Source organism: Chionomys nivalis, chromosome 7 (genome assembly GCF_950005125.1).
Source record: "Chionomys nivalis chromosome 7, mChiNiv1.1, whole genome shotgun sequence".
Classification (NCBI taxonomy): domain Eukaryota; kingdom Metazoa; phylum Chordata; class Mammalia; order Rodentia; family Cricetidae; genus Chionomys; species Chionomys nivalis.
In genome coordinates this window covers 18886699-18910135 of record NC_080092.1, presented here as the reverse complement: position 1 = coordinate 18910135, position 23437 = coordinate 18886699, and the positions used below count along the sequence as shown (strand labels likewise).

The 23437-nt window shown below is 47.9% G+C and overlaps 1 protein-coding gene across 1 annotated transcript in view; it reads right to left on the bottom strand.

Moving 5' to 3' along the window:
* Positions 1–23437, bottom strand: part of Slit3 (slit guidance ligand 3) — a 593945-nt gene that overhangs the window by 128648 nt on the left and 441860 nt on the right. The window contains exons 7-9 of the mRNA XM_057774230.1: positions 18145–18216; positions 12364–12527; positions 4265–4406 (exon numbers count right to left, since the gene is read on the bottom strand). Of these exons, the coding sequence (XP_057630213.1) occupies positions 4265–4406; positions 12364–12527; positions 18145–18216 (378 nt within the window). The remainder of the gene's footprint in view (positions 1–4264; positions 4407–12363; positions 12528–18144; positions 18217–23437) is intronic.

Sequence of the window (23437 nt, the reverse complement as noted above, 5' to 3'; positions counted from 1 at the left end):
ACAGATGGTCCCTCTAGAGCATTTGAAGGCCCAGGAGAGAGAGTCTGGGGACTGAGAACAGAAAAGTGTGTGGACCTCTGGTTCTTCTTTGAATCTTTCCTGCTAGAGGCTGAAGCTGGTTCAGAGAAACACCAGGGAGCTACGTGAACAGTGCCCTTGATGGAAGCTGAGTTTCGAGGAAAATCTACAGCGAACCCTCTCACTGTGGGTTTTCTGGAAGAAAGCTATTTTTAGAGAAATTGGCTCTGGCATGCGAGGAGACCAGCACACACTTCTCTGAAGAAAAAAAAAAAAAATCGAAGAGAGGCTGCCAGGTTGCTTTGCATGAGAGATAGGCATTCCTTCCAAATGTCGGGAGTGTGGACTGTTCCCAAGGTTAAGACGATTTAAAAGAATCTGAAATGGCTACGGACTGAGGAAAGGAAGCGGAGAGTCTGGTACCATGCCAAGCATTCCTAAGTGGGGTGATGGAAATATGGGTTCTAGGTGGCCAGGGGCAAGAGGTTTAATTCTTGATATTAAAGAGAAGGCTAAGCTCCAATGTCTCTGGGCTGAAAAATCAAACACACCTTTTCTGCATCCTGCTGATGCAACTCTGCTCCTCTTTCCCCCTCTCATCGCTCACCGGCTGGTGTTCTATCACCACTACAAGGACATACTTTAGCTGCCTGGGAGACTCTGGGCTAGCACACAGGTCCCCAAGCCCGGGCACTGCTGGAGCTTCCTATGGCACACTTTCTCTTACAGATCACCGTTCCAACTACTACCCCGAACCACGGGGACTTAATTCATCTGCTTTAATCTCTCAGCTGCGTTTCATGACAGAGGAGAAAGAGGCAAGCGCAGCGAGAGAAGTCCTGTGTGATCCATCTGGCAGACGGTGGGTGCCCAATAAGCAGGGGCAACCTTATTACCATGTCTGCATATATTTGCATGAAGATGAGCTATTCTCAAGTTCAAGCCATACCGTATGTGGCTAGCCTCTGCCTACAATCAATCCTCGTGCCCATAACTCTTTGAAGAACTGACTAGTCTTCACAGAGGCCCCTGTTCAGTAGGTGCCTCCTGGGATATGCTATTCTGATTCTTACCACCACGAAGAACGAAAGTGGTGGCACTACTGCAGCAGCTGTGGTTGTGACATGATGATCGTGAACAGTGTCTCTGCTGTGCTGGACACAATGCCAAGCTTCTTGCAGTACATGGCATCTATGAAGCCCTGAGGAAGTGCCACCAGCCCCTGCCGTTCTCAGGTGAGAGAAGAAAGACTCAGAAAACTTATGTGCCAGTGGCTACAAGGCAAGGTCCGAGGTTGCTGGAGCATACCACCTTAACCTTCCCGTGGTTGTGGTGGGGTCTGCTGGAGCATACCACCTTAACCTCCACATGGTTGTGGTGGGGTCTGCTGGAGCATACCACCTTAACCTCCACGTGGTTGTGGTGGGGTCTGCTGGAGCATACCACCTTAACCTCCACGTGGTTGTGGTGGGGTCTGCTGGAGCATACCACCTTAACCTCCACGTGGTTATTGTTCATCTTTGGAAACATCCTACCCAGGCTGTCCATTCCTGGACTTTCTGCTTTATTAGGTCACTAGAGATTTTTTTTAATAAATTATCAAGAAAAGGCAATCTTTATGTATGAGTATTATATAATGCATACACATACGCTGTCTGCAGTGCCCAACATTTTGTAAAATAAATGGTATTTTTGATAACAGCAAAAAGAAGGAAGCCTGGAATTTTAAAGGATGCTTCTTAAAATGACATTTTGCTCAAAAAGTGTCACATTGTTCTTGACTTTGTCCCTTTAACTTACAGTGGTTAAGAGCTCAGGAATCATCTCATACTAACATACTAGTTTGTCAGCGTTTGTTTTAACAGTCAATGCCCAAACAAGTCCAATCACCTGGGTGTGGTCTGGCCGGTATAGGGTACACTTTTAATACAGGCACCTGCAGTTTTGAACTTTTGGAGACCTGTTCTGTAAAGTCCACACTTGGGGACATATGGGAAGCTGGAAAGAACGGGATATAGACAGAGATGGGGCAACGTACATGGATACAGTCTGACAGTTTAGCTTGGCCTCTTCCTTCAGGTTATGAGTTAGTGTCTTGGCCAAGAGGAAGGTCTCCAGGTGCCAAAGAATAAGATATAAAACCTGGCAGGCGGAAAGAGAGAAGAACCAAAAAAGATGGGGGCTGTGCCGTGGGAATCTGCAAGGACGTGGGGGTGGACAGGTGTTCTCACCAGAACACCCATCTCGAGAGAGCCAAAGTTCCACCTGACATGGGCAGAGGCCTCTGAGTAAGAAGAGCACAGAGTTAACAAGGCAGAGGAAGACAGAGCGGTAAGAGAGATGTGGGACGTCATGGGGATGGGGAGAAATAGGGAAACGAACCAAGAAGAGAGTCAATGATGAAGGGGATGTGGCACAGGAAGAGAAAAGCAGAAACAGATGGACAAGAGGAAGAAGCCCGAAGGGGAGAGGTGGGCCAGGGCTCTGCACACTCCAGGAGAGGGCTCTTTCCAGGTCTAGGGCACAGCACTGTGGACAGTGACAAGGGCGGACTGTGATTGCTGGAACGCAGTGGGGAGCACGTACGATGACCTCACAGGGTGTGGACAGGAAAAAGCTCTTGCCACCTCATTAGCTCCTGCCCACGGTAAGCGGCACAGACAAACCTGTGCCCTCTGGGGGCTGGGGCAGAGACTGAGAGGAGCACTGGTGAAGCAGATGAAAGAGGAGCAAGCCAGGAGTCCACTGGTGTGAGCCATGCGCTTCTTTCCATCTCGACCACGCTGCAACCAAAGTCTATAAACTGCCCCATGATCTGGCCCCCATTTCCCCTCTGGTCTTAGCTCCTCTGCCTCCCCCTTGTTTCCTCTGCTTTGGTCACCATGGCCTCCTGGTGTGCCAGACACACCTGCACCTCAGGGTCTTTGCACACAACCTTCCCGCTACTCTGCCAATTTTACGCCAGAAGTCACTTTTGCCACCCCCTCCGTTTGCGTCAGCTCCTTTCCCGGCTTCACTTTTCTTGACACACCAGCCTCTTTTTGACGTGTCGTTTGAATTCCTTTATTGTTTGGTTTCTCTAGAATACACAGGCCACAATGGCAGATATCTTGTCTAACATTGTTTGCTGCCTGTCTTTTGGCGCACAGACCAACTGCCGCGCAAACACACAGACAAAGTGGTGAATGGACCCCGGATTGGAAGGAGTAGGGAACAGAAGTGTCTGAACAAGGGAGGTGGAGGCAGAGACCGAGCATGAGGCAATTATGCAGCCGATAGGCAAGGGACTCTGGGACTTTTATTTTGAGGGATTCCATTCCATGTTGTTTGGAAGCCTCCATCAAGTACCAATGGTAAAGACAGGACACGAAAGCAGCTTGTGACCCTCTAAGAGCCAGCTTGAGGCCAACGCTGAACCGATACTCTGCTCATCCTAGAATGAGTCAATGGCTGCTTTCTAACTCACGAGGGAACACGAACAAGGCTGAGTCATGCGGACACATCTTACCGCGGAGTCTCACATTTGTACACATGCATAGACACGCACAATCTCGTCTCTTTACCTGAAGAGCTAATCTAAAGGACAAAGGTCTCATAGGAACAACAAACAGCTATGCATGCAGCTCAGCATTTTTCTTCCTAGCTCCCTGCCCCGTCTGGAGGCCTTCACTAAGAGCTCACACACAGTACTTCACCTTGTTTTCACAGAGATCCCTGACACGTAATATTACACTTAGCAGGCTTGAAAATCAGCGGTAAGAAAACACAGAGAACTAGTTCACCAAATGCCACCCAGCCAGACAGTATGCAGGAGATCCAGGGGCTATAGACTCCACCTGACCCCAGGCAGGGACTGACCGCTTGCTGAGGAGAACCAGATAGAATACATTTTAGGCTGTGTGCACTGTGTGATATTTGGTCAGAACTACTTACTCCATATTGTCCCGAGGAACCATCCAAAGACAGTGTAAACAAACAGGAATGCATGTGTCCCAATTAAACTTTATTTGTAACATAGATGTTAGGTGTATCTCCTACAGGCTGTAGTTTGATAACACTATTCTTGAGTCCATGTTCTTGACCACTGAGCCATTATACCGATGAAAACCCAGAGCCCTAGAAGAGGTTCCTGAGTGTTTTTAATGACCATACTTAACAGCTCAACACATCTGATAGTTCACTGAGGGCCTGGCAGAGTCAGAGGGGTGAGCTGACTAGGGATGGAGGAACGGCAATGGACACTTACATTTCCACGATGCCCTCTGGCAGGTTGGCAGGGATCTCTGTCAGTCCCTTCCCTCGGCAGTCCACGATGTTATTACTGCATGTGCAAGCAGAAGGGCAGGACAGGGAGTTGGCATTGCAGGATGGAGCCTCAGAGTGGGGACCTGGGAAGCAAGAACATAATAGTCAATTTGTGCCAGTGTTAGGAACTTCCTGGCATTGAGTCTCCTAAACAGCTTCCCAAGGGTGAATTACCATCAGTGGGCATCTCCCTCTTCTGGGAGACAAGAGAGAGGTTTTTGACCTTAACCCCACTGTTTGGGGGATCATCTCATCTGCTTCATTATCCCATAATGCTGCTGCTTCTATAGACGGAGGAGTTCCGAGCATGCACCACACACGGAACTATGATCAGCACATCTGAATGACACCTTGGGGTTTTGTTTACAGCTGATGGCAGACACAACTTCCATTCTAGGGCTGAAAGCCACTGGTGTCACAACCAGGTAGGAGGCTAAAAAGTGGCAGAATTTCCCCAATTGCAACATTGACCTTGTCAAAATACCAGTACATTGACCAGAAGTGACAACCAAGCCATATCAAGCTGGCTTTTGTGTCCAGAGAAAAGTCAAATTAAACTTACTAGGTAAGAGGTGAATAAGTCCCTACATATTTTCGATTCAGTTTTTCATTCTGTTTGAGCTGAGAATCAGTGTACCTTTAAATGCGATTAAAAGCCCAAGCAACTGGTATCTCAGGAGTTTAGTCTGAAGACCGAAGATAGATAGATTTTGCTACTAACTCAATTCAGGATTCAAAGAATCCTCAAGATCCCTCATGACTTCCTTTGGTGGCCACATTAAGCCCTAAATGCAAGAAACATAGGGAAATGTTTTAAGGACACTGACAAAATTTTCCTGCTTTGATCACCACCTCCCAGTGTGGTAAGAATCTCAAATATGTGGTTTGTTTTCACATGTGGACCCAGACCAGTGGGCATCTTGGGTCCTTAGCCTGTGCTCTTTGGATGCAGCTAGCAACTGGCATCTCAATATCTTTCTGTATCTCCTTCTGAGCGAAGCAAGGGCAGATGAACTCTGCACACCACTCACTGCTCAAATATGGAACATAAGCAGGGGACAATGACATTTGGTTTGGCCTGTGCTCACTGGGGAAACCGAGTCCTGAGTGAGTCTTGTCAGAGTGGCTGAAGGAAGCGATCAGCTGAGCCTGGGGCAAGTCCTCATCTGGACGCCAAGGTTCTAAGTGGAGAATCCCACACCTCACATCCAGGAGTGCCCCTGGCCTCCCTTCTGTAGAAGCTCAAACTGTGCCTAAAGCTCATTCTAGAATGTTCTTCTTCCCAGAAAATGCCAACCCAATGACCCAAGATTCTTACTGTCCAGTACACCAACACACAACATAAAAACCTTAAAGAAATGTCTAGACAACCAGGACTTCAGGGACACCAGTGACATGCTTGAGGACCCAAACTGGATTATGGAACAGGTCACACAGCTCATGACTTGCACTAACACCCAAACTCAAACATGCTCTTAGAGAGGAGAGAATCTGGCTTCGTTGCAAACTAATATAAGTCTTTTTATTTTTCAGAAAGTGATAAAGCAGAAAGCCAACCTGGAGAAGCCTGGGGCCAGGAGCCGCCAGGTGTGTGGCTGTGGCTGGCAGTGGTGGAGTACCACGGACTAGGTTTGGATCTTAATCTTCTTTCTTCATTTGTGCTTCTTTGTTTCTCAGTTTCCCTCCTTTGTAAAACAGTGGGGGTGGGACAATCACTGTACCCAACCTATAGCATGGCTTTGCCGTGAAGCAGAGGCAGTTGGTAGGTAGATAAGGACTGTTTAGAAGATGTCTGGTAGGGCAAGGGCTTCCTAGTGTCGGGGACATTGCTGGTGGGGCTTTTGCTGCCTCCAGTTGTCTGAGAGCTCTCGGGCAAGTAGCAGAGCTGGGTTTTTTCTGTTCTCATCTCTGGAGATGAGGAGTCGGGAAGGCACGAAATCTGAGGTCCTTGGTGGGGCCGGGAAACCACCTGACCTTCAGAACAATGGATGCTGGGGGCGAGGGACACTTCGAAGTGTGTTTTATTCTCATTTCTTCCCGAAAAGCATACAAAGGGTCCAGCGTGGAGGAAGCCTGGGAGCAAACAGCTGGCCTCCCATGCCAGGGCTTTTGAAGTGTAGATGACTTTCCCCGAAGGAAAACTGCCAGGCCCGGCCTTCTACATCAAGGGGTAAAAGAACTTGACTGGGCTAGGGGATCTACCGCACCCTGGATATCTTCCTGTAGGGGGAAATGCTGGTCTGAGTCTAGCAGCTCCACCATTCAGGCAGGTGGATCTGAGGATCGCCCCTCTTTTGATCAGGCAAAATATTACTTGCAGAGTATGCGTCAGAAAAGCTACAATAAGGGGAGGCATCAAATTCAAGGGCTCCTGTTGGCAACAGGAGCTTGCGACATGGAGTTTTTCAAAGGTTCCCTCTGACTTCAGGTTGCAACAAATGAATTCTAAAACCAGACTCAGGTAGCAGTCCCCTGGGAACTGGCTGGGTCTTCCCTGGGTGGTTCTGAGTCCGATAGCGGCACACACTATGTTTCAAGGCATGTTGTCAAGGCAAAAAGAAGAAAAAGAAAGCTTTAAAAAGGATTCCTTAACCAGGTCACTAACAACACCTTTAATTACACAGAGAAAATGCTGGTAATTATAGCCTCTGTCAGCACCCTGGGCTGGCAGCTCCCGAGGGAGGCATTCACCACCCTCCGCTGGGGAGGCCAATACCCCTTGTTTAAACACTTTAAGTTTCAATCTGATTGAAAGACAGATTCCCTCTCTGGCAAGCACATCCCTCTGGTGAGGGGACTGAAGAACCAGGTCCAGTGCCCTAAAGGCCTGGGCGTCTGTAAGTGATGGCGGAAGTCCCAGGCCTTTGCTGTCTCTGTGCAGGCTGAGAATGTAAATTCTAGAAGGCAATGACCTTTTTAAGTCTTACTGTTATAGTCTCACTGCCTAAAACGGGTCTCGGCACAGAATGAACTTGATAGACACATTCTGGATAATAAGGATGGGCACATGAATGAACTGGGTTAGGAACCTGGAAAAGGTGGGGGTGGTAATGTCCATGAGCTACAGAGGTGGGAGTCACTTCTGGGCGCCCCCAAGGAAGGCTCCCTGAGTTCTGAGTGTTTCCCAGCTCTGGGAGGTGGTTTCAGGTGTTAAGTAGGAGACGGAGTGGCCGTGGGAGTAGGGACCTTGTCCTGAGGCTCACTCTTTTTACTAGGGTTCAGTGCTAGCAAAGCCCATTCCCAGTGCATGGTCTGGTGTCTTGAGGTGCAGGAGAGCAGTGCACGGGATAATGGAGGTACCAGTCCTTTCTTATATGATACAAACTTCAGCTGGCCTGCTCAGATATCACTCCATCTTTGCTCTCCTCCTAACTGGCAAAAGAGGACGGTATAAAATTGCAAGGCCCACACTCGTCTTCCCAGATGATGGAGGAAGATTGCTGTCTTTGGTCTCGCACGGGCCCATGGAGATACCAAGAATGATCACCTTTCTCGTAACAGCAGCCAGCACCCAAGAGATGAAGACTACGCTGCATTCAGTGCTCTGGATATATGACACCACTTGATCCTCAGTGGACCTGTGAGCCAAACTCTGCCTCTGTCATTCCCATCACAGTGATGAAGGACCCGCTGAGTATGAAGGTTAAAGAAACTACCTAAGATCACAGAGCCGATTCTCACGTGTGAACGAGCACTCTTCTGTCTCTTCTGAGGGGAAAAAATAACACCACCTAAAACGCTGCTCTTTATAGCTACAGAATTGAAAATCCATGGAGTCTGGGAACCTCAGGAGGTAGGAGAAGGAACCAAGACATAGACAGTTTAAGCTACACTAGTGAGGGGCGAACACTCTCTTGTTTCTTTTCTTCTGATTAAAAAAAAAAATCACCCAGTAGAGTACAGAGTAAAAATATCCAATGGCCTTGTGAGTATGTTGAAATAAATTAATTCCAGTATTCAAATTAAGCTTCCCAACTGGCCTCTGGCCTTTCAAAAGCCAACACCAGACTTCAGTGACAAAGGAACTCCAGCAATTACGATGAGAATATAAATGAACATGATTTAAATACCAGAGGCATGATAATTTTGGAAATGGCTAAATAAACCTAATAATCTCATTCCTGCAATGTTCAATTATGGTATTTTAATTAAAACCTCCTAAGGAGAGGGGTGGCAAGACACAGCCTACCTTAATTATCTTTATACTTAGTAACTAGTTGCAAATAGGAAGAAAGGAAAAAGAGAATGAAAGAAAGTTACTGTTTCCAGGGAGATAAGTGTATTTTATTTTCGAATGGTAAAAGAGAAAATTTATGGAGAGGCTGTTGGGATTCGGCATTGTTTAGGGGCACCTGGAAAAAAAAATGAGATTTGTCCTTTACTACAGGAAGATAAGATTGATATCTTTATGAAAAGATATTTCATATTCAAGGCCACAGGTCTGAAGTGCATAGACAGATCAATGGGCTCAAAGACATTCAAAGGAAAGAGATAATTGATTCAGGAGGTCAAATAGTTAACAAATAGCCATAAATTATGAATAATGACAGGTATGAATTCTCTGAGATTAAGAGATCAGGAAAGAAACACATGGAAAAATAAATCTTAGAATATGAAGTCCCAAATAAGACCATTAAATGAAGATGAAAAAAAAAAAACCCTTACAAATCATACAACACGAACCCTTTTCTAATGTATTACACACTTTGATAAAATTCTGATATGTTCCAAGGGACAAGCAGATGAATCATGGCCTGTGGGTCCTTAAAGCCCTCGGGCTCTAGAAACAAAAGATGCTGACAGAGAAATCCTTTAGTAGTCACTGAAGGCAGCCCAGAAGGGCAGGCTGTACCACACAGAAGATACTCTGATAAAAGATAAAATAGAGATGCAGCCCCTTCACCCTGGCTAAAAAAATCCCAATTGCCTCCCCAGAGGGAGGAAATGAAAGTCTTAGACTGGAAGGGTACAGTTGACAGGAGATGCATTTTGCTAAGTGTGCTGCTGGCTGAGTTCTGGTTAGCTGGAGAGATAATGTGTCCGTCCCCAAGGCTTCTGGGGGGTGAGGGGAGGCCAGGCTCAGGATGGCTGGATTTAATTCAAGGGTGCTATCAGGGACTTGGGCAGGCAGGGCCTCCTAGCTAAGTGAGATAAGGTCTGGCCTATCTCTGGAGCTGTGTTTCGGGGAAGGTTTAGCTACCATGGAAGGACTCGGAGTTTTTCTCCTGCTGCTTTGACAGGGCACTCTGGGGTTGGAGCTACAGGCACAGGAGACTTAACTGATGCTCCACGTGCTTGTTGTTTCTGAGTGACGATCCGCATCATTTAGAAGTTTTCGTCCCTCTGAAGGACCCTAAGTGAGCAGTTCGATTTGTGTCTGGGCAATTTTAGACAATCACCTCCAGGTCCACACCAGGCAGCCTCCCTCGGATGCCTTGTTGGGCTCTGGCCTGAGGTGGGTGGGTCTATACCCTCCATGGTGGTGCATGCAAGGGTGGCAAGGATCTAGGACAGTCCTTCTCTGTGACCTTCTTCTCAGGGCCTCCAAGACTGGTCACCGCTGTCTTAATTGCCTTGATCCACGCTGCTTTTTCTAGCATCCCTTATCAGAGTCTTATAAACTGCCTATCATACAGAAGAGGCGACACTTGTGGTACCTGTACCTCTCATTTCTCACTTGCCATGGTAGTGCCCATTCCTTACAGGGGCTCAATATGCCAGATCCTCCAAGCACTGTGACTAACTGTGACCTTTTTAAAAGCTCAGAACCGTCTATGTTTTAACCCCTGGGTACCTGACGAGCCACCGAAATAAACCTTTGCACATAGGGGAGTCCCTCCGAATTACTGCCCTAAGTTGGTATACCACTGGAGACAGGGCAAGATTCATAGCTTATGAATGTCTAGAGACCGAGGGGGGAGGCTGTTCTCATGTCCTCAAAAGACATCTGGCTTCATGACAGAAATGACAAGGACCATCACGTGCAGTGGGCGTGGCTGCCATAAGCAGGGAAGAGATAAGGCTGTTCTCTTCCTTCATTTAGCCAAGGAGGCTGCTGCTAGATCTAGGCTTTTCAAAGCGCTAGGGCTCAGGGTCTAGCGTTTCTAGGACTGGGGCCAGGCGACCTTCTTCTCTTAGGGCTTGGGTTCTGACTGCTGTTGGGTAAGCAGGGCCTGGGCAGTGTGCTGGCGGGAGGCAGCTCTCATGACAGGGACGTATCCATGGTCATATGGCACTTCCCGGGCACCCACCTGTCATGTAGTGTTTTCACATTTTCTCTAATTAGTTTTCCTCAGTAGCTCTTGGATGGCTCCTGCACTCTGTGATTATTTCTTTCACTGGCACTTATGCCGATATTGTACCCTTTGCCTGATAATTACTGTAATTATAGTCACTATATTTGAATCCGGTGCCTGTGTGATAAACGGTTTTATTATATGTGTTTGATGAGAAGCGATTTCTAAGTGGGCGTCCATGGAAAGTTATTGAGGTACTACTTAGGGATGTGTTAAAATGTTTTCAAAGACTAAATAACGCGATGAAGTACAAGGTGAAGGGGGGGGAAGGAGCAGGGGAGAGAGAGGAGGGGCACCCTGAATTCAGGAACTGAATGATTCACCCACGAAGTCTATACTCTGGGAATCCTGGGGCCTGGATGTTTGTTAAGCCCTCAGTACCACGGTGGTTAGTCTGTGTGTGTGTATGTGTGTGTGTGTGCACGTGTGTGTGTTTTGATCAACTTGACATAAGCTAGAGTTATCTGAGTAGAGGGACACTCAACTGAGAAAATGCCTTCATTAGATTGGCTATAAGGGGGCATTTTCTTAATTAATGATTGATAGGCAGGTGTTCCCGGGTTATCTAAGAAACCTGGCTGAGCAAGCCACGGGGAGCAAGTCAGTGAGCAGCGCTCCTCCACGGCGTCGGATTCTGTTCCTGCCTTGAGTTCCTGTCCTATCTTCCCTCAGTGATGGACTGTAAGCTGTAAGATGAACTAAATCCATTCCTCCTCAAGCTGCTTCTGCCTGATGTTTTAGCACAGCAGAAGAAAGCATCCGAGGACAGCACTGAAAGTGGGTAATAGCGGGGAGGAGAAAGAAACGCAAGGTCGGCTCCTTGTGTGCACTGACTCGGCCTTTTACAAGTCACGGGACTCCAATCCAGGGCTGGCTTCCTGCAACCTATATGACTCTCAGGGAATCGTTGTGTGTGTGTGTTTTCCCTCCTCCCCTCCACACCCAGGATTTGTCTCTACTTCTTTGCCACCAGAAGAATTGGTAGAAGTAAACAGAAGCAAACAAAAATTTGGGATCTGGCTTAAAAGTTGTGCCCTCTGGGAAGATCTTGGGTCACTCAGTCACTTGCCATTTTTGGAGATCTGACTTCTGTGCCTGTGTGTGTCAATTCCAAGTGCTATGTAGGCAATCTGGGCCTCTATTACACCCCAGTCACCCACAGATCAAGCCCTTATGTTTGCTTAGCACATCCTGCGGGCCCACTAAGCTATAATCATCAAACTTCACTTATCTCCCTCTTAACAAGCATTATGCTAAGTGTTCTATACTCATTATTTTCCCTAATCTTCCCACTCATTCTTTGAGCTGTATTCCAGCATTATTATTTCTATTTCAGGTGAGGGATAACTTGCCAAAATCACACATCAGGACTAGGACTTCTAGCTAGACTGGCTTCGTCCAGGCCCTGCATCCCCTTTTCTATAGGCATTTAGGTGGCAGAGCTGTATAGTCAATGCAAAAAACACCTCAAAAAACACCTCATTATATCTGCATCCTGATGACATGCTGCTCATCAGATTTGAGGTTTCCTAGTGCCAGGGGTCTATGGGGCTCACAGAGAGTGATTCAGGAGTTCTTCCAGCATCTTCTGTTTCAGATGTCAACAGATTCTCTCTGAACCCCTTGCAGAATGCAAGCTCTTCAACCCATTACTGCACCCCTGAGAGGGGTATGCTCAGGATCAGGATCCTGATGGGCATGCAGATCTTAGCCTAGGAGGGGAGAGCGGGCAAGGCAGGCTCACCTGGACACACATACTCTTTCTTCTGCACATCTGCCACATTGAAGCCTCGCAGGTGCACAGGGGCCATGCAGAGGGTGAACTGGCCAACTGTCCGCCGCTGTCGCAGCCAATCTGACAGCCAGGCCAAATGGCAATCACAGTACAGATGGTTGGAGTGGAGCCGTCTGGGAAAGAGAGAGAAAGAGAGAGAGAGAGAGAGAGAGAGAGAGAGAGAGAGAGAGAGAGAGAGAGAGAGAGGGAGAGAGAGAGAGATGCCATTACACGGAGAAGAGAGTGGGCGAGACCTCTGGTGTCCCTGGCCCCAACATGATAATTTACCTGAGCCCAGCGCAGCATTCCTGACCCCTATGCACAGGAAGAAAATTCAGAAACCACTAATATCTTCAAGGGTAGGTAATAGTCAATAGTTCTGGTCCTGGAGGTTCGGAGCAATTTCAATGATATAATAGTAATTCTGCTCCTTTCCTTTCCAGAGGAGAGGGAGGATGACATCACAACAGTGTGATGGCAGAGAATGACACCAGCCATCCTGGTATGAGTCAGAGAGGGTGACTCTGCCACACGGGAATGTAGGACTGACAGCAGGCCTAGACGGAGTTCTGCTTCCCCTCCAGTTCTGTTGGGCCGTGTGGCTGAGATCCGCTACAGCTTTCTCTGCCTCTCCTTCATCGCCTCTTAAGTGTCCTTTGTGATCCCACACATGAAAAGTGGGGAGCTCTAAGCCAGTACCAACTGTGCACCCAGGGCATTCTTTCTCTCTACCCTCCTGTTAAAGAAAGTGTCTTTCTGAGCAGGGTCTTGGAATCCCTCGCACTCTCTCCATAGTCCTGCCTTCTCCGTGTCAAGATCTGTTTTACGTGGTGTTTTCCTACTCTCACTGACCTAGATGCCTCTGGGAAGAAGTCATCTTCTAGACTATGATTCTTCAGTGGGAGCTGGAATTCCAGATCAGTTCCTTGTTCTTTAGTGGACAGGAGTCCCTAGTTGGGTCTGCCCATCCCACTTCCGAGGGGAAAGCTCCTCTCGCTCAGTGACTTGAACTTCCTCTTATGATCCAGGAGGCAAACTGAGGACACTCGGGAACTTGTGGAGGGCCCTCTGTAAGGACTCCATGACATCATCTCCACCTTCCACATTCCCTGCAGTTGTTGGAACTGTTGCTGCATGAGTTTCAGGAGCGTTAGACTCAGGTTTCGTTGTCAGTTCCCAATAGGGAATTCTGAACATGCTAATCAGTCAGCTGTTCCCTTGGGACTGTCGAGAGCCCCGTGTCGGGCCCATTAATACAGTGTGGCAGCCCAGAGACGCGGCTTGGATCATGTCTGCACTATAATGAGAGAACTGGAGGGCCCTTGACTACATCCCACTTATTGCCAAGGTCAACATTGCCAAATACTAGCCAAGTGCAGCTAACTCGGGCTGTGCGCTGGATGAGGCTTCTGTGCAGTGGGCGCAAGACCTTAGCAGGCCAAGTCCACTGGGGCTCGGCTACCCCAAATCCGAGCATTTCAGGTGGATTAAATGAACCCCAAATTAACTTTTTTGTTTGCTAAAAATGTCTGTAGATATTAAGTACTTTTTGGAATTTAAGATTAAGCCAGATACACCTTCAGAAACTCCAAGGCCCTAGACACAGAAACTATAAGGTTTCCCCTTTAGTTTCCAAGTCCAAACCCTGTGAGCTAATGCAAGCATGGCCTCCCCTAAGCCTGGATTCTGAATCCAGGAAGGGCACTGTGGTTAAAGTCCCAAGCCAGAGGGAAACACCTCAACTGGAGGAGGTATTAGCAAGACCTCTGCTAATGAGCATGATCACTTTGTGCCAAGAGCAAAGGGAAGATTTCTTATCATTTCCTAAACAGCTGGAGGAGACGATGGATTTTCCTGCCAGCCCCTGCCAGGTAGCAGAGGTGCCTGGGCAAATAGCATAATGGTTCTGTGAAGGGTAGGGGGAGTACAGGGCAGCCTGCCCTGTAGAGTGGGCTGAGGGGAGGGGATTCTATTTGTGCCAGGAGACTAAGCCAGTTAACCAGCTTGCCTTTTCTGTGCCCTGTCTGGTAGTAATACAGTGATGTTAAGACAACAGAGATGAGCATGGGTCTCAGAAGGGGCTAAATCAGAGTAAGTTCCCATCAGTTCCAATTGAGGGTAGGAGTTTAAGAGGACAAGAATGGGGTTTAGGCATGCCAAGGTTTACATGAATGGGTTAACCAAAAAGGCTTCCCTTTTGAAGATTGTGTTGAGTCTTTCTCAGCCCCAGGGGGCCAGCCCCAAATGACCGCTCTTCCCAATCTTGCTACAGATGTTTCTATCCCTCTGAACATCTTTCTGAGACCTTCTCCCTTCCTAAGTGGGGTCACAGAAAAGTAGTGACCTCAACTGATACAGCAGTCACACGGAGCCTTAATCCAGAAAAGCCCTGGGCAGGGGACAGGCTCGGTCCCTCTCTGTTCGGGATATTATGTATCAGAAATGACAGCAGGGTCAAGCTAGATAGATTCTTTAAAGTCATCTTTCACACCCTGCTGGGAAGATAAAATGGGGCAGCTGCTCCAGATGCTAACCACACTTTTTGTGTGTCTGTGTGTCTGTGTGTATTGTGCGTAAGTGTGTGATGTGGGTGCACGTGAGTATGTGACTGTGGGTGTGCACAGGTGGAGGTCAGAGGACAACCTAGGTGTCAGTCCTTGCCTTCCTTTGTCTCGGAGACAAAGTCTCCATTGTCTGCTACTGTGTATGGCAGGTTAGCCGGCTCGTGAGCGTCTAGGGGCTCTCCTGTCTCTACCTTCCATCTTACCCTTGGAGGACCAGAAATTTGAGACCAGTTGTGGACTATCACGTTGGCTTACTAAGTACCGTTTTTAAAAAATAACCACGAACATCATCAGATATGGCGTGGAAATTGCCAAGAATGGCTCAAATCCTCTGACTGAGAAGGGAAATTATTTAATCACGTTCTACCATTTTAAGTTGTGAGGGTAATGACACAGAGTTTCTGCGTCATGTGGAAGTTCTCGTGTCTCCTTGCTCGGCTCATCTGACCCCATGTTCTTCTGCTTTTCACCCCTCTGGGTGATGTGAGCTCCGGCTCAGAGGCCAAATGATCTAATCCTGGCACTGGTTCCAGCTTTCTGACTTTGATTTTGGAACAGTGATTTCATTCTAAGCCTCAGTGCTACCAGCTATAAAATGGGCAGGACCATTCTGCGGGCTGAACTAACTCACGGGGAGTGCTTCACACAATGCCCGGCACATGGTAGGACCGTGCCGAAATATTTGCAGTATGATGGATTTGAGTCTCTTCCCAAACCCTGCCTGCCTGTGGCTGCTTAGATATGTGAGTGTGTCCAAGTGGCTGGGGTCCCGCGTGCTGTTCTGTGATCTTTTGAGGGTGGGCACAGCTGTTCTGTGATCTTTTGAGGGTGGGCACACCATATTCCACACAGATGAGACCACCTCTGCAGAGCAGAAGGCGAATGAATACAAATGCCAATTTACAAAAGGTGCCTTTTAGCCACAGATGCCAAATTAAATTTCCAGCAAATCCTTTTAGAGAGGGTCAGTGTTCATTTTCCAGCAAATGTGGCCTTCAGAATTCTATGGAAGAGCCTGTCTTTGGAAATCCCATTTAGCACTTCCTTCCTCTCTCCTCCTCCCTCCTTCTCCCACACCGGTCGCCCACCCCCAACGCTTTAATTACAGTGAAGGGGGATTAGTCAGCTTGTCCCCTGGGAGTTCTGTACTGAGCCATCTCTGAATTAAACTAAAGGGAAAATGGCAGCAGGCGGAGAGCAAAGGGACAGACGACATTGATGGATTGATCTGAACTCATTAGACGGATATTTGGTACCATCGAGAAAAATCACAAGCGAAATGAGATAAAACTTACCCACTTCTCCTCCTCAACATGTCCCAAGAGGGTACCCAAGAGCCTAAGCTAGCCACCTCCCTCAGCTCTTGTGGACCTAGTCTCCCTTGGTCACAGTCAGGGTCGTTTGAAAAAGACACAGAGGGAAGACTGTCATATGGGAAGTGTCAGGAGGTGCTGTAAGGCTGGGATCCACAGGGAGAACTTCTGGGTACCCACTCCTTTAGGAGAACAGACCCAGCACCCTGAAGCTCACTTCTGACTTCCCGTTTTGGAACCTGGGCTCCAGGCTTTTGCAGCTTCATTGAGGTTTGCTGGGTGCTCAGAAACTGAAATGGTGTCTCCTTAAAATTCTATTAATGTAGCACTCCATTCTCAGAGGGAGGGAAAGTGACTTATTTTCCTAGATGTGCTGTCATCTGAGGGTATCCAACAGGAATCTGGGAGCAGAGATAAGAGACTGGTCTGGGATGATAATTATTGGTAATAACACTACTGTGTGCACGCTACAATAGGGACGCCCCGCATCACATATCATAGTGCACCCTCACAGTGACTCCAGTGTGAGCATATATTACTAAGACCCTGACCAAAGCACAGAAATATGAACGTGTGTCCTCAGTGAGTAGTGGTACCTGCATGTAAACTCAGATCTGCCCGCTCCAAAATGCTCTGCCTTGCTTTCCTGTATATCCCTACCTCACCTAGAGATAAGCTTACTCTTACCAGTGAGGAGTTCAGTGGCTTTCAAACTAGAACAGCACGACGCTTACAGCCAACAGATGTATGGGCAAGACCCCAAGAGGTCTCCATCCCATAGGCCTGGGGTTGGGCCTGGGACTTCTGTCTCTGGGAAAGTTCCAGATGGTTCTAAGCTGTGGTCTAGGGAGAACTGCTTACAGGATTTTATGTTGCCCGAGGAGCACAGAGGAGCTTGCAATGGTCAGTCCAGATTTCTAGATAATTGTATGATGATAATATATAATGCTATCTATTACCCGCCGGGTGCTGGGCACTGTATGGTTAGTTCCAAACACTCCACCACCAGCCATATTTACAGAAGAAGGAAAAGCGGTCAGAGAGCCAGTTAAGGTCAGAGGGCATTGCAGTTCTTTGCTTTGGCCCTAAATGGACTTGGCATAGCTGTCAGGGAATGGCTCCCGTTTTCTATTGTGATGCAGACACTCTGGAAGGTAAGAACATCAAGCAGGAACCTCTTTGGAAAAGCCAAGAAGTTCTACTACAGAAAACTTACAGGTGGTTTACTGGCTGAATGTAGAGTGCCCCAGATAATACGAGTCATGGGCATGCTTCTGGAGCACCCAACCTGAAGGTTTACTCTTATCCAAGGCATTGAAAGACAAGGCACTAAGTTAGCGTATTCTAGAGCATGTGGCACCTTGGTGGGACAGACAAGGACAAAGAAAGATTCCTTTTCTGTTCCCAGAAGGGGTAATCACATTATGACAGAAGCTCCAATGAGATACGGCATGAATAAAGTCAATGGCAGATGTGTGTGTGTGCGCGAAAACACACACTGTGTGTGTGTGTGTGTGTGCGTGAGTGTGTGTCACTGTATAAGTTTTCTGTTTTTAAATAAGTAGACTTGGTAACATAAAACTAACACATTTTCTATCAAACACAGCAAACACAGTGCAGGAAGGCTTCTCACAGTTCGGGGTGAGAAGAAATGAGTTTTCCCAGCACAGAATGGCAGCTAGGAATCCAGGCTGCACCATGACCCTGCTCTGGACCTGCTTGCTGCACCCACTAAAGTCCCCTCTTACTGTATGACTTTGGATATGGGAGCCGTGTGCCCATTCACAGTTCGGTAGGTTTTACAGGCAGAGACAGCAGTGCCCGGGAAGCTTAAGGGAGGAGACAGGCAGGGAGGAGGCAGAGTCTTTACTCACAGAGTCCGGATCTTCGGCATGTGGTTGAAGCTGGTGACCAGGATGCGGCTGATGTTGTTGTTGTTGAGGGTGCTGCGGAGAGAGAGGAAAAGAAGTTATGAACAAGGGGCACTGCGATGTTCATAAGCATTGGGGAGGAATGGGTGTGCCTGTAAAACAAAAAGTCAACAACTAAGAACCAGAGCACCCAAGTGTCTAGAGACAAGAAGAAACTCTCCAGAGAATGGGTGTGTGTGTGTGTGTGTGTGACCTATAGTCCTGTTTCATGTCCGTTTCCCCACCATCAACGAGCAATAAATCCCTGACTTCATCTTGCTGTGCGATGAGTTCCTCATTATAGTATCTTTTAGTCTTTTTGTTTTGACAGATTCCTTGTATTTTGCATATGTGTAAGCATATGTGTGTGGGTATGTGCACATGAGTGTTAGTGCCCATATAGGTCAGAGGCATCAGATAGTTCTGGAGCTGCCTGGCATGGTTGCTGTGACAGGAACTTGAGTCCTTATCAAGAGCAATACATACAAAGAGTGGCTGAGCCATTACTCCAGCTCCGGCGTCTTTAATTCTTACTGGGATAAGTCAGTACATGCCAGCTACTGTTCTTTTAGGGAGGGGGAGAATGTACCCCTTTTGACTGGTAGTGCAAAACCCTCAAAGGAGATGTTACACTCTTGTTACAGATGAAAAGGCTGAGCTGCAGCCAGGAAGGCAACTTTCCAGCTTTGCCATTGCTGCTCAGCTCTGCGGGTGGGTTCGGACCAACCCCATTCTCATTTTGTTCCCTGTACACACTAGACATGATGCTATCTTGATAGGCTCATCTGTATTTCCCAGGCATCTACTGGTCCTTCAAGAGTATCTTAACTTATCCCAAGAGGGACAAACTCTATTTCCCGTGCTCCCCTTGACCATGTTAGCACCAGCTAGTCCCTTCAGCAGGGAAAAACACAGAGAAAGATGAGAGCTGGACAAACGGAGCTAAGGGAATGCAGCTAATGAAAAACTGGAATCAGGGTCTAAGGACCCTGCCTTGGTTTACCCACTAGACACACCCATTATGAAGCCCAGGAGAACGTGGCAGTGAGGGAAATCTCTGCAGGGGCTTCTGCAGTTCAGGTAGGTGACCACACACTAGGGAGGTGGCCTGGACTGGGAAGGACAAGCCTGGGTCTCTAGTTCCGACCCCACACTTGCTTTGCATTCCAAAAAGCAAAAACTAGATCCAGTATTTGTTGTTTTTTGAGACAGGGGTTTTCTGTGTAGCCCTGGCAGGCCTGGAACTTGATCTATAGAGCAGGCTTTCCTCAAACTCAGAGATGCGCCTGCCTCTGCCCCCTCACCCTCGGGCTGTATTTAAAGGCATCCACTACCACTACCTGGCTAAAGAATGCATAGCCCTGGCTTTGCTGGAACTCGCTCTGTATACCAAGCAGGCTTCAAACTCAGAGGCCCGCCTTTCTCTCAAAGTGTCTTCTCTGCGAGCTACAGATGCAGGGCATAGAGTAAGCACTCAGTAAACAGAGCCGATCAATTTCCTGACTGCGTTGGAGAGAATCTAGCCTTGGCTTGTCCTGCAGTGGTCTATCCCCCACTCCAGCCTTCTAAAGGGAAAGAGCACTCACCCAAACATTGTCACCCCATGCTGATTACTTATTCAGCCCTTGTGACCTTAGTCCCAAGCAGGGTTCCAGTGATCACACCTGCCATTCAAATCTTCTCCTCCAATGCTTGGCCAACAGGAGGAAGGTAGGGGGCACACAGAAGAAAAGAGCCTGGTTCTTGTTCTCGCACCCTCTACTAGCCACTGTATACCCACGGTGGGTCTGGCACGGTGTCAGGTATCCAGTAGAGACGAGCACACCCATCTACACCCACATGTGTTTGTGTGCCTCAAGCAGCTACGCCAGTTCAGAAGTGGAAAACTTTTTGGCTCTTTTTTGTAGCTCTCCACTCACTAATTTGTTTTTGTGTGTGCACGTGTGTGTATCCTGTCTCTGTCCACTCGGAAAGCCTTTGGAGTGTTTTATCGGGCAATACTAAGAAAGAGTTCAGCCCATTAGGCTGAGTTCCACTGCATCAGGAAAGCGTCCAGGACAGAAGCAACACTGTCGCATCTCCCCTCATCTCAGAATCCTGCCCCACACTTGGGGGACAGCAGTACGTGCAAGGCCATATGCAACGTACGGAGCCAGGAAGGAAGCAACCAAGCGCTTGGTTCAGATCCCATGAGTTCACAGCCAGCCCTCACTTGGCTGCAGATACAGGGTAGCTAACACTCAGGCTTCAGCTGGAACTGTATCCAGCAGTGGGCCAGCAGTGATGACTTATTAACATATTACTACACTGATATTTAAATGTGAGCCGTAATGAGAGCTATAAAACATTTACGATAATAGCAATTATTCCAGAACCCGAATGGCTAAACACAGTATCCACACTCTCATGATTTGCTGCTTGGGGCTGCCTGGCCCGGGGATGTCAGAAGGTTGCTAACCTCTCAGACACTGATTGCCCTGGAAGCTGCGGTGGCTGTTTTGCGAAGAAACACAGATTCGCTTGATTTCTCGTCTTGGCAGCTTTGGCCCAGAGAGGGAACACTGCACTCTGTCTGGCTTTTAGGTCCTGCCTAAGCATCTGGCATTCAATGAGAGAGTTGGCATGAGGTTCCCAGTGCAGAGGGGGCAGCACTGGTGAGCATGGGCCACAAAGGCAGAGCCCTCGTTAGAGTCTGGCTCTGCCGTTTATAGCCCATGTCACTGTGGGTAACTTTCTGAATCTCATTACTTTTCTCCTTTGCGACACAGGGGTAATCATAATGATCTCACAGAGTTCAGACAGCGAATAAGCGAGATGACATCCATCCGCGATATTAATCATGAGGTCCTTATATGGAGGTAGGCTCTGGGTTATGGCTCTGTACCCTACCATTCAATCCTTCTCATGAAGGGGTGGGAAGGTGACTCAGTTGGTAAAGTGTTGACCCTGCCATCGTGAGAACCTGAGAGTGATGCCCAACACTCACATCAGTTCTTCTCATTACCCCATGGAAGCAAGGGGTGGGGTCAAACCTTGAATCCAAGCCAGTGTGACCCCAGTAATGAGATCTGTATAGGCTCCTGCTGCTCCTGTAGCAGATGACCATGACTTTCGTGGCATAATTTTTTTTTTCTCCAACAGTTTGGAGGTCCTAAATCGAAAATGGGTCCACGGGAATGTACTTCTCAGGAGTCTTTGGGGGGGAGCTTTGTTTCCTCCCTACTGTAGCTTGAAGGGGTTGTCTGCATTCCTTGATCCATGGCCCCTTCCTTGCGGCACTCCAACCTCTAAGGATCTCACGATGACTGCCTACTATTCCTTTTAAGGAACCTTGTGATTACAGCATGTATCTGCTCACAAGATCATTAATTTGGTCCCATTTTTAAAAGCCTCTTTGACCACTTACTGTGACATCCACAGACTCCTGGGATGAGGATGCAGGGATCTTTAAGAGCAACTGACCAACCACCTATTCCTTGAAACAAGGTATATAAAGCACCTAGAATGGACCACGTTCTGGACCGACTTTCAATAACTGTCACTGTTGTCACCGTCGTTTGTGGCTAGCCCTTTCTTCCATGGCTTCACGGGGTCTCAAAAGCTAGCACTCTGAGGTCAGGATTATCACCCTAATTCTAGAGATGAGCAGTCAGAGGCCAAGAGAGGCCGAGGGTCCTACAGGGGCAGCACGCTGGCTGCTGGTGAATTCTGAACCGGCTCTTCTTCCTTCCCATCTCATTTTCCTGACTCACCCGCTGCCCTTTGCATTTAGGCAAGGTGGCCGCCGCTGCAATACAGCTCCTATCTTGTCACATCTACTCTGGACCCAAAGCTAGGAAATCTGCATAAGCCTCCTGTCACCTCGTGTTTTATAAGCCTTAGCAGCAGAAAACAAAAGGCTCCCTCTGCCAGTGCCACTGTCCCCACTTCCCTACAGTGGTTAGGCTGCCTCTGCTGCAGCAGCGACCTTGTCAACCTCATGTATTTACCTCCAACCCCTGGAGAAGCCATGGGGTTCTGGGTCTACCTTCGGCCCCCTCGCCTTGCTCTTCTGAAGCTATGTGGAGAAAAGGTGCTTCTCCCAAATTATTCAGGTAAGACTGGATTTTGCCCCTAAAGGAAATACTATTAATTCAGCATTTTCCTTTAGGTTTCAAGCTCAAATCTGGGATCACATTTATTCTGTTAATTTCTTTTTTAATTTAAATTTTATGTGTATGGGGGTGTTTTGCCTCTATGTAGTCTCTGTGTCACTTGCATGCCTGGTGCCTGTGGAGACAAGAAAAAGGTGTTGTGGTCCCTGGAACTGCAGTTAGAGAGGGTTGTGAGCCACCATGTGGTTCCAAGGAATTGAACCCAGATCCTCTGGAAGAGCAGTCAGCATTCATATCTTTTCAGACAAGATTTTGTTAACTTCTGGCCTCCGGTATTTCCAGTCACCCCAAAGGACACTTGGTTCTGAAAGGACAGTTCAATCTGAACCCTATTGGGAACATCTTCCTTCCTCACAATGTTGAGATGACAGCCCACCCACGTCCTGAATCTCTCTTCTTAAATCCTTGCCACATTATAAATACTGTCTTCAATACTGAGGTGAGCTGACCTGAATACCAGTCCAGTGGCCCTGAGACTCTTTCTTACCAGGAGCACAACTGTCTAATAAAAGGTGACGATGTCACATTTGCCTGCGGGTCCCGTGACTGCAAGCACTAGGAAGGGTCTGCTCAATTTTTCACTCCAGAGGCTGGAGACACTGCTCAGTGGTTAAGAGCACTGGCTGCTTTTCCAGAGGATGGGAGTTCGATTCCCAGCAGCTACATGAGGTTCATAACTCTCTGTAACTCCAGTTCTAGGGCACCTGACACCCTCTCTGGCTGCTGCAGGTACTGGGGATACATGTAGTAAAAACATTCATACACATACAAATCAGTAAATATGATTAATTAATTACCTTTTCAAGCCACAAAGGATCAGCAAGTTTACTCTCTTTACCATGCTGCACACACAGAACACAGGCACCCTGCAGTTTATAAGTCAGATGCAGGGGCTCCCCCACAATGACAGATTCCTGAGGGAGTAGCGTTCATGACAGCTAGCCCCAGATTCTGGAAACAGGCCAAATCCCATGCCATCAGCTTGCTTTTGTCAATAAAGTTTCACTCGTTTATTTTTGTGCTGTCTGTGAGTGCTTTTGTGTGATAATAGCTGAGGAGTTACGATACGGACCATGTGGCCCATGAAGCCTAAAATATTTACT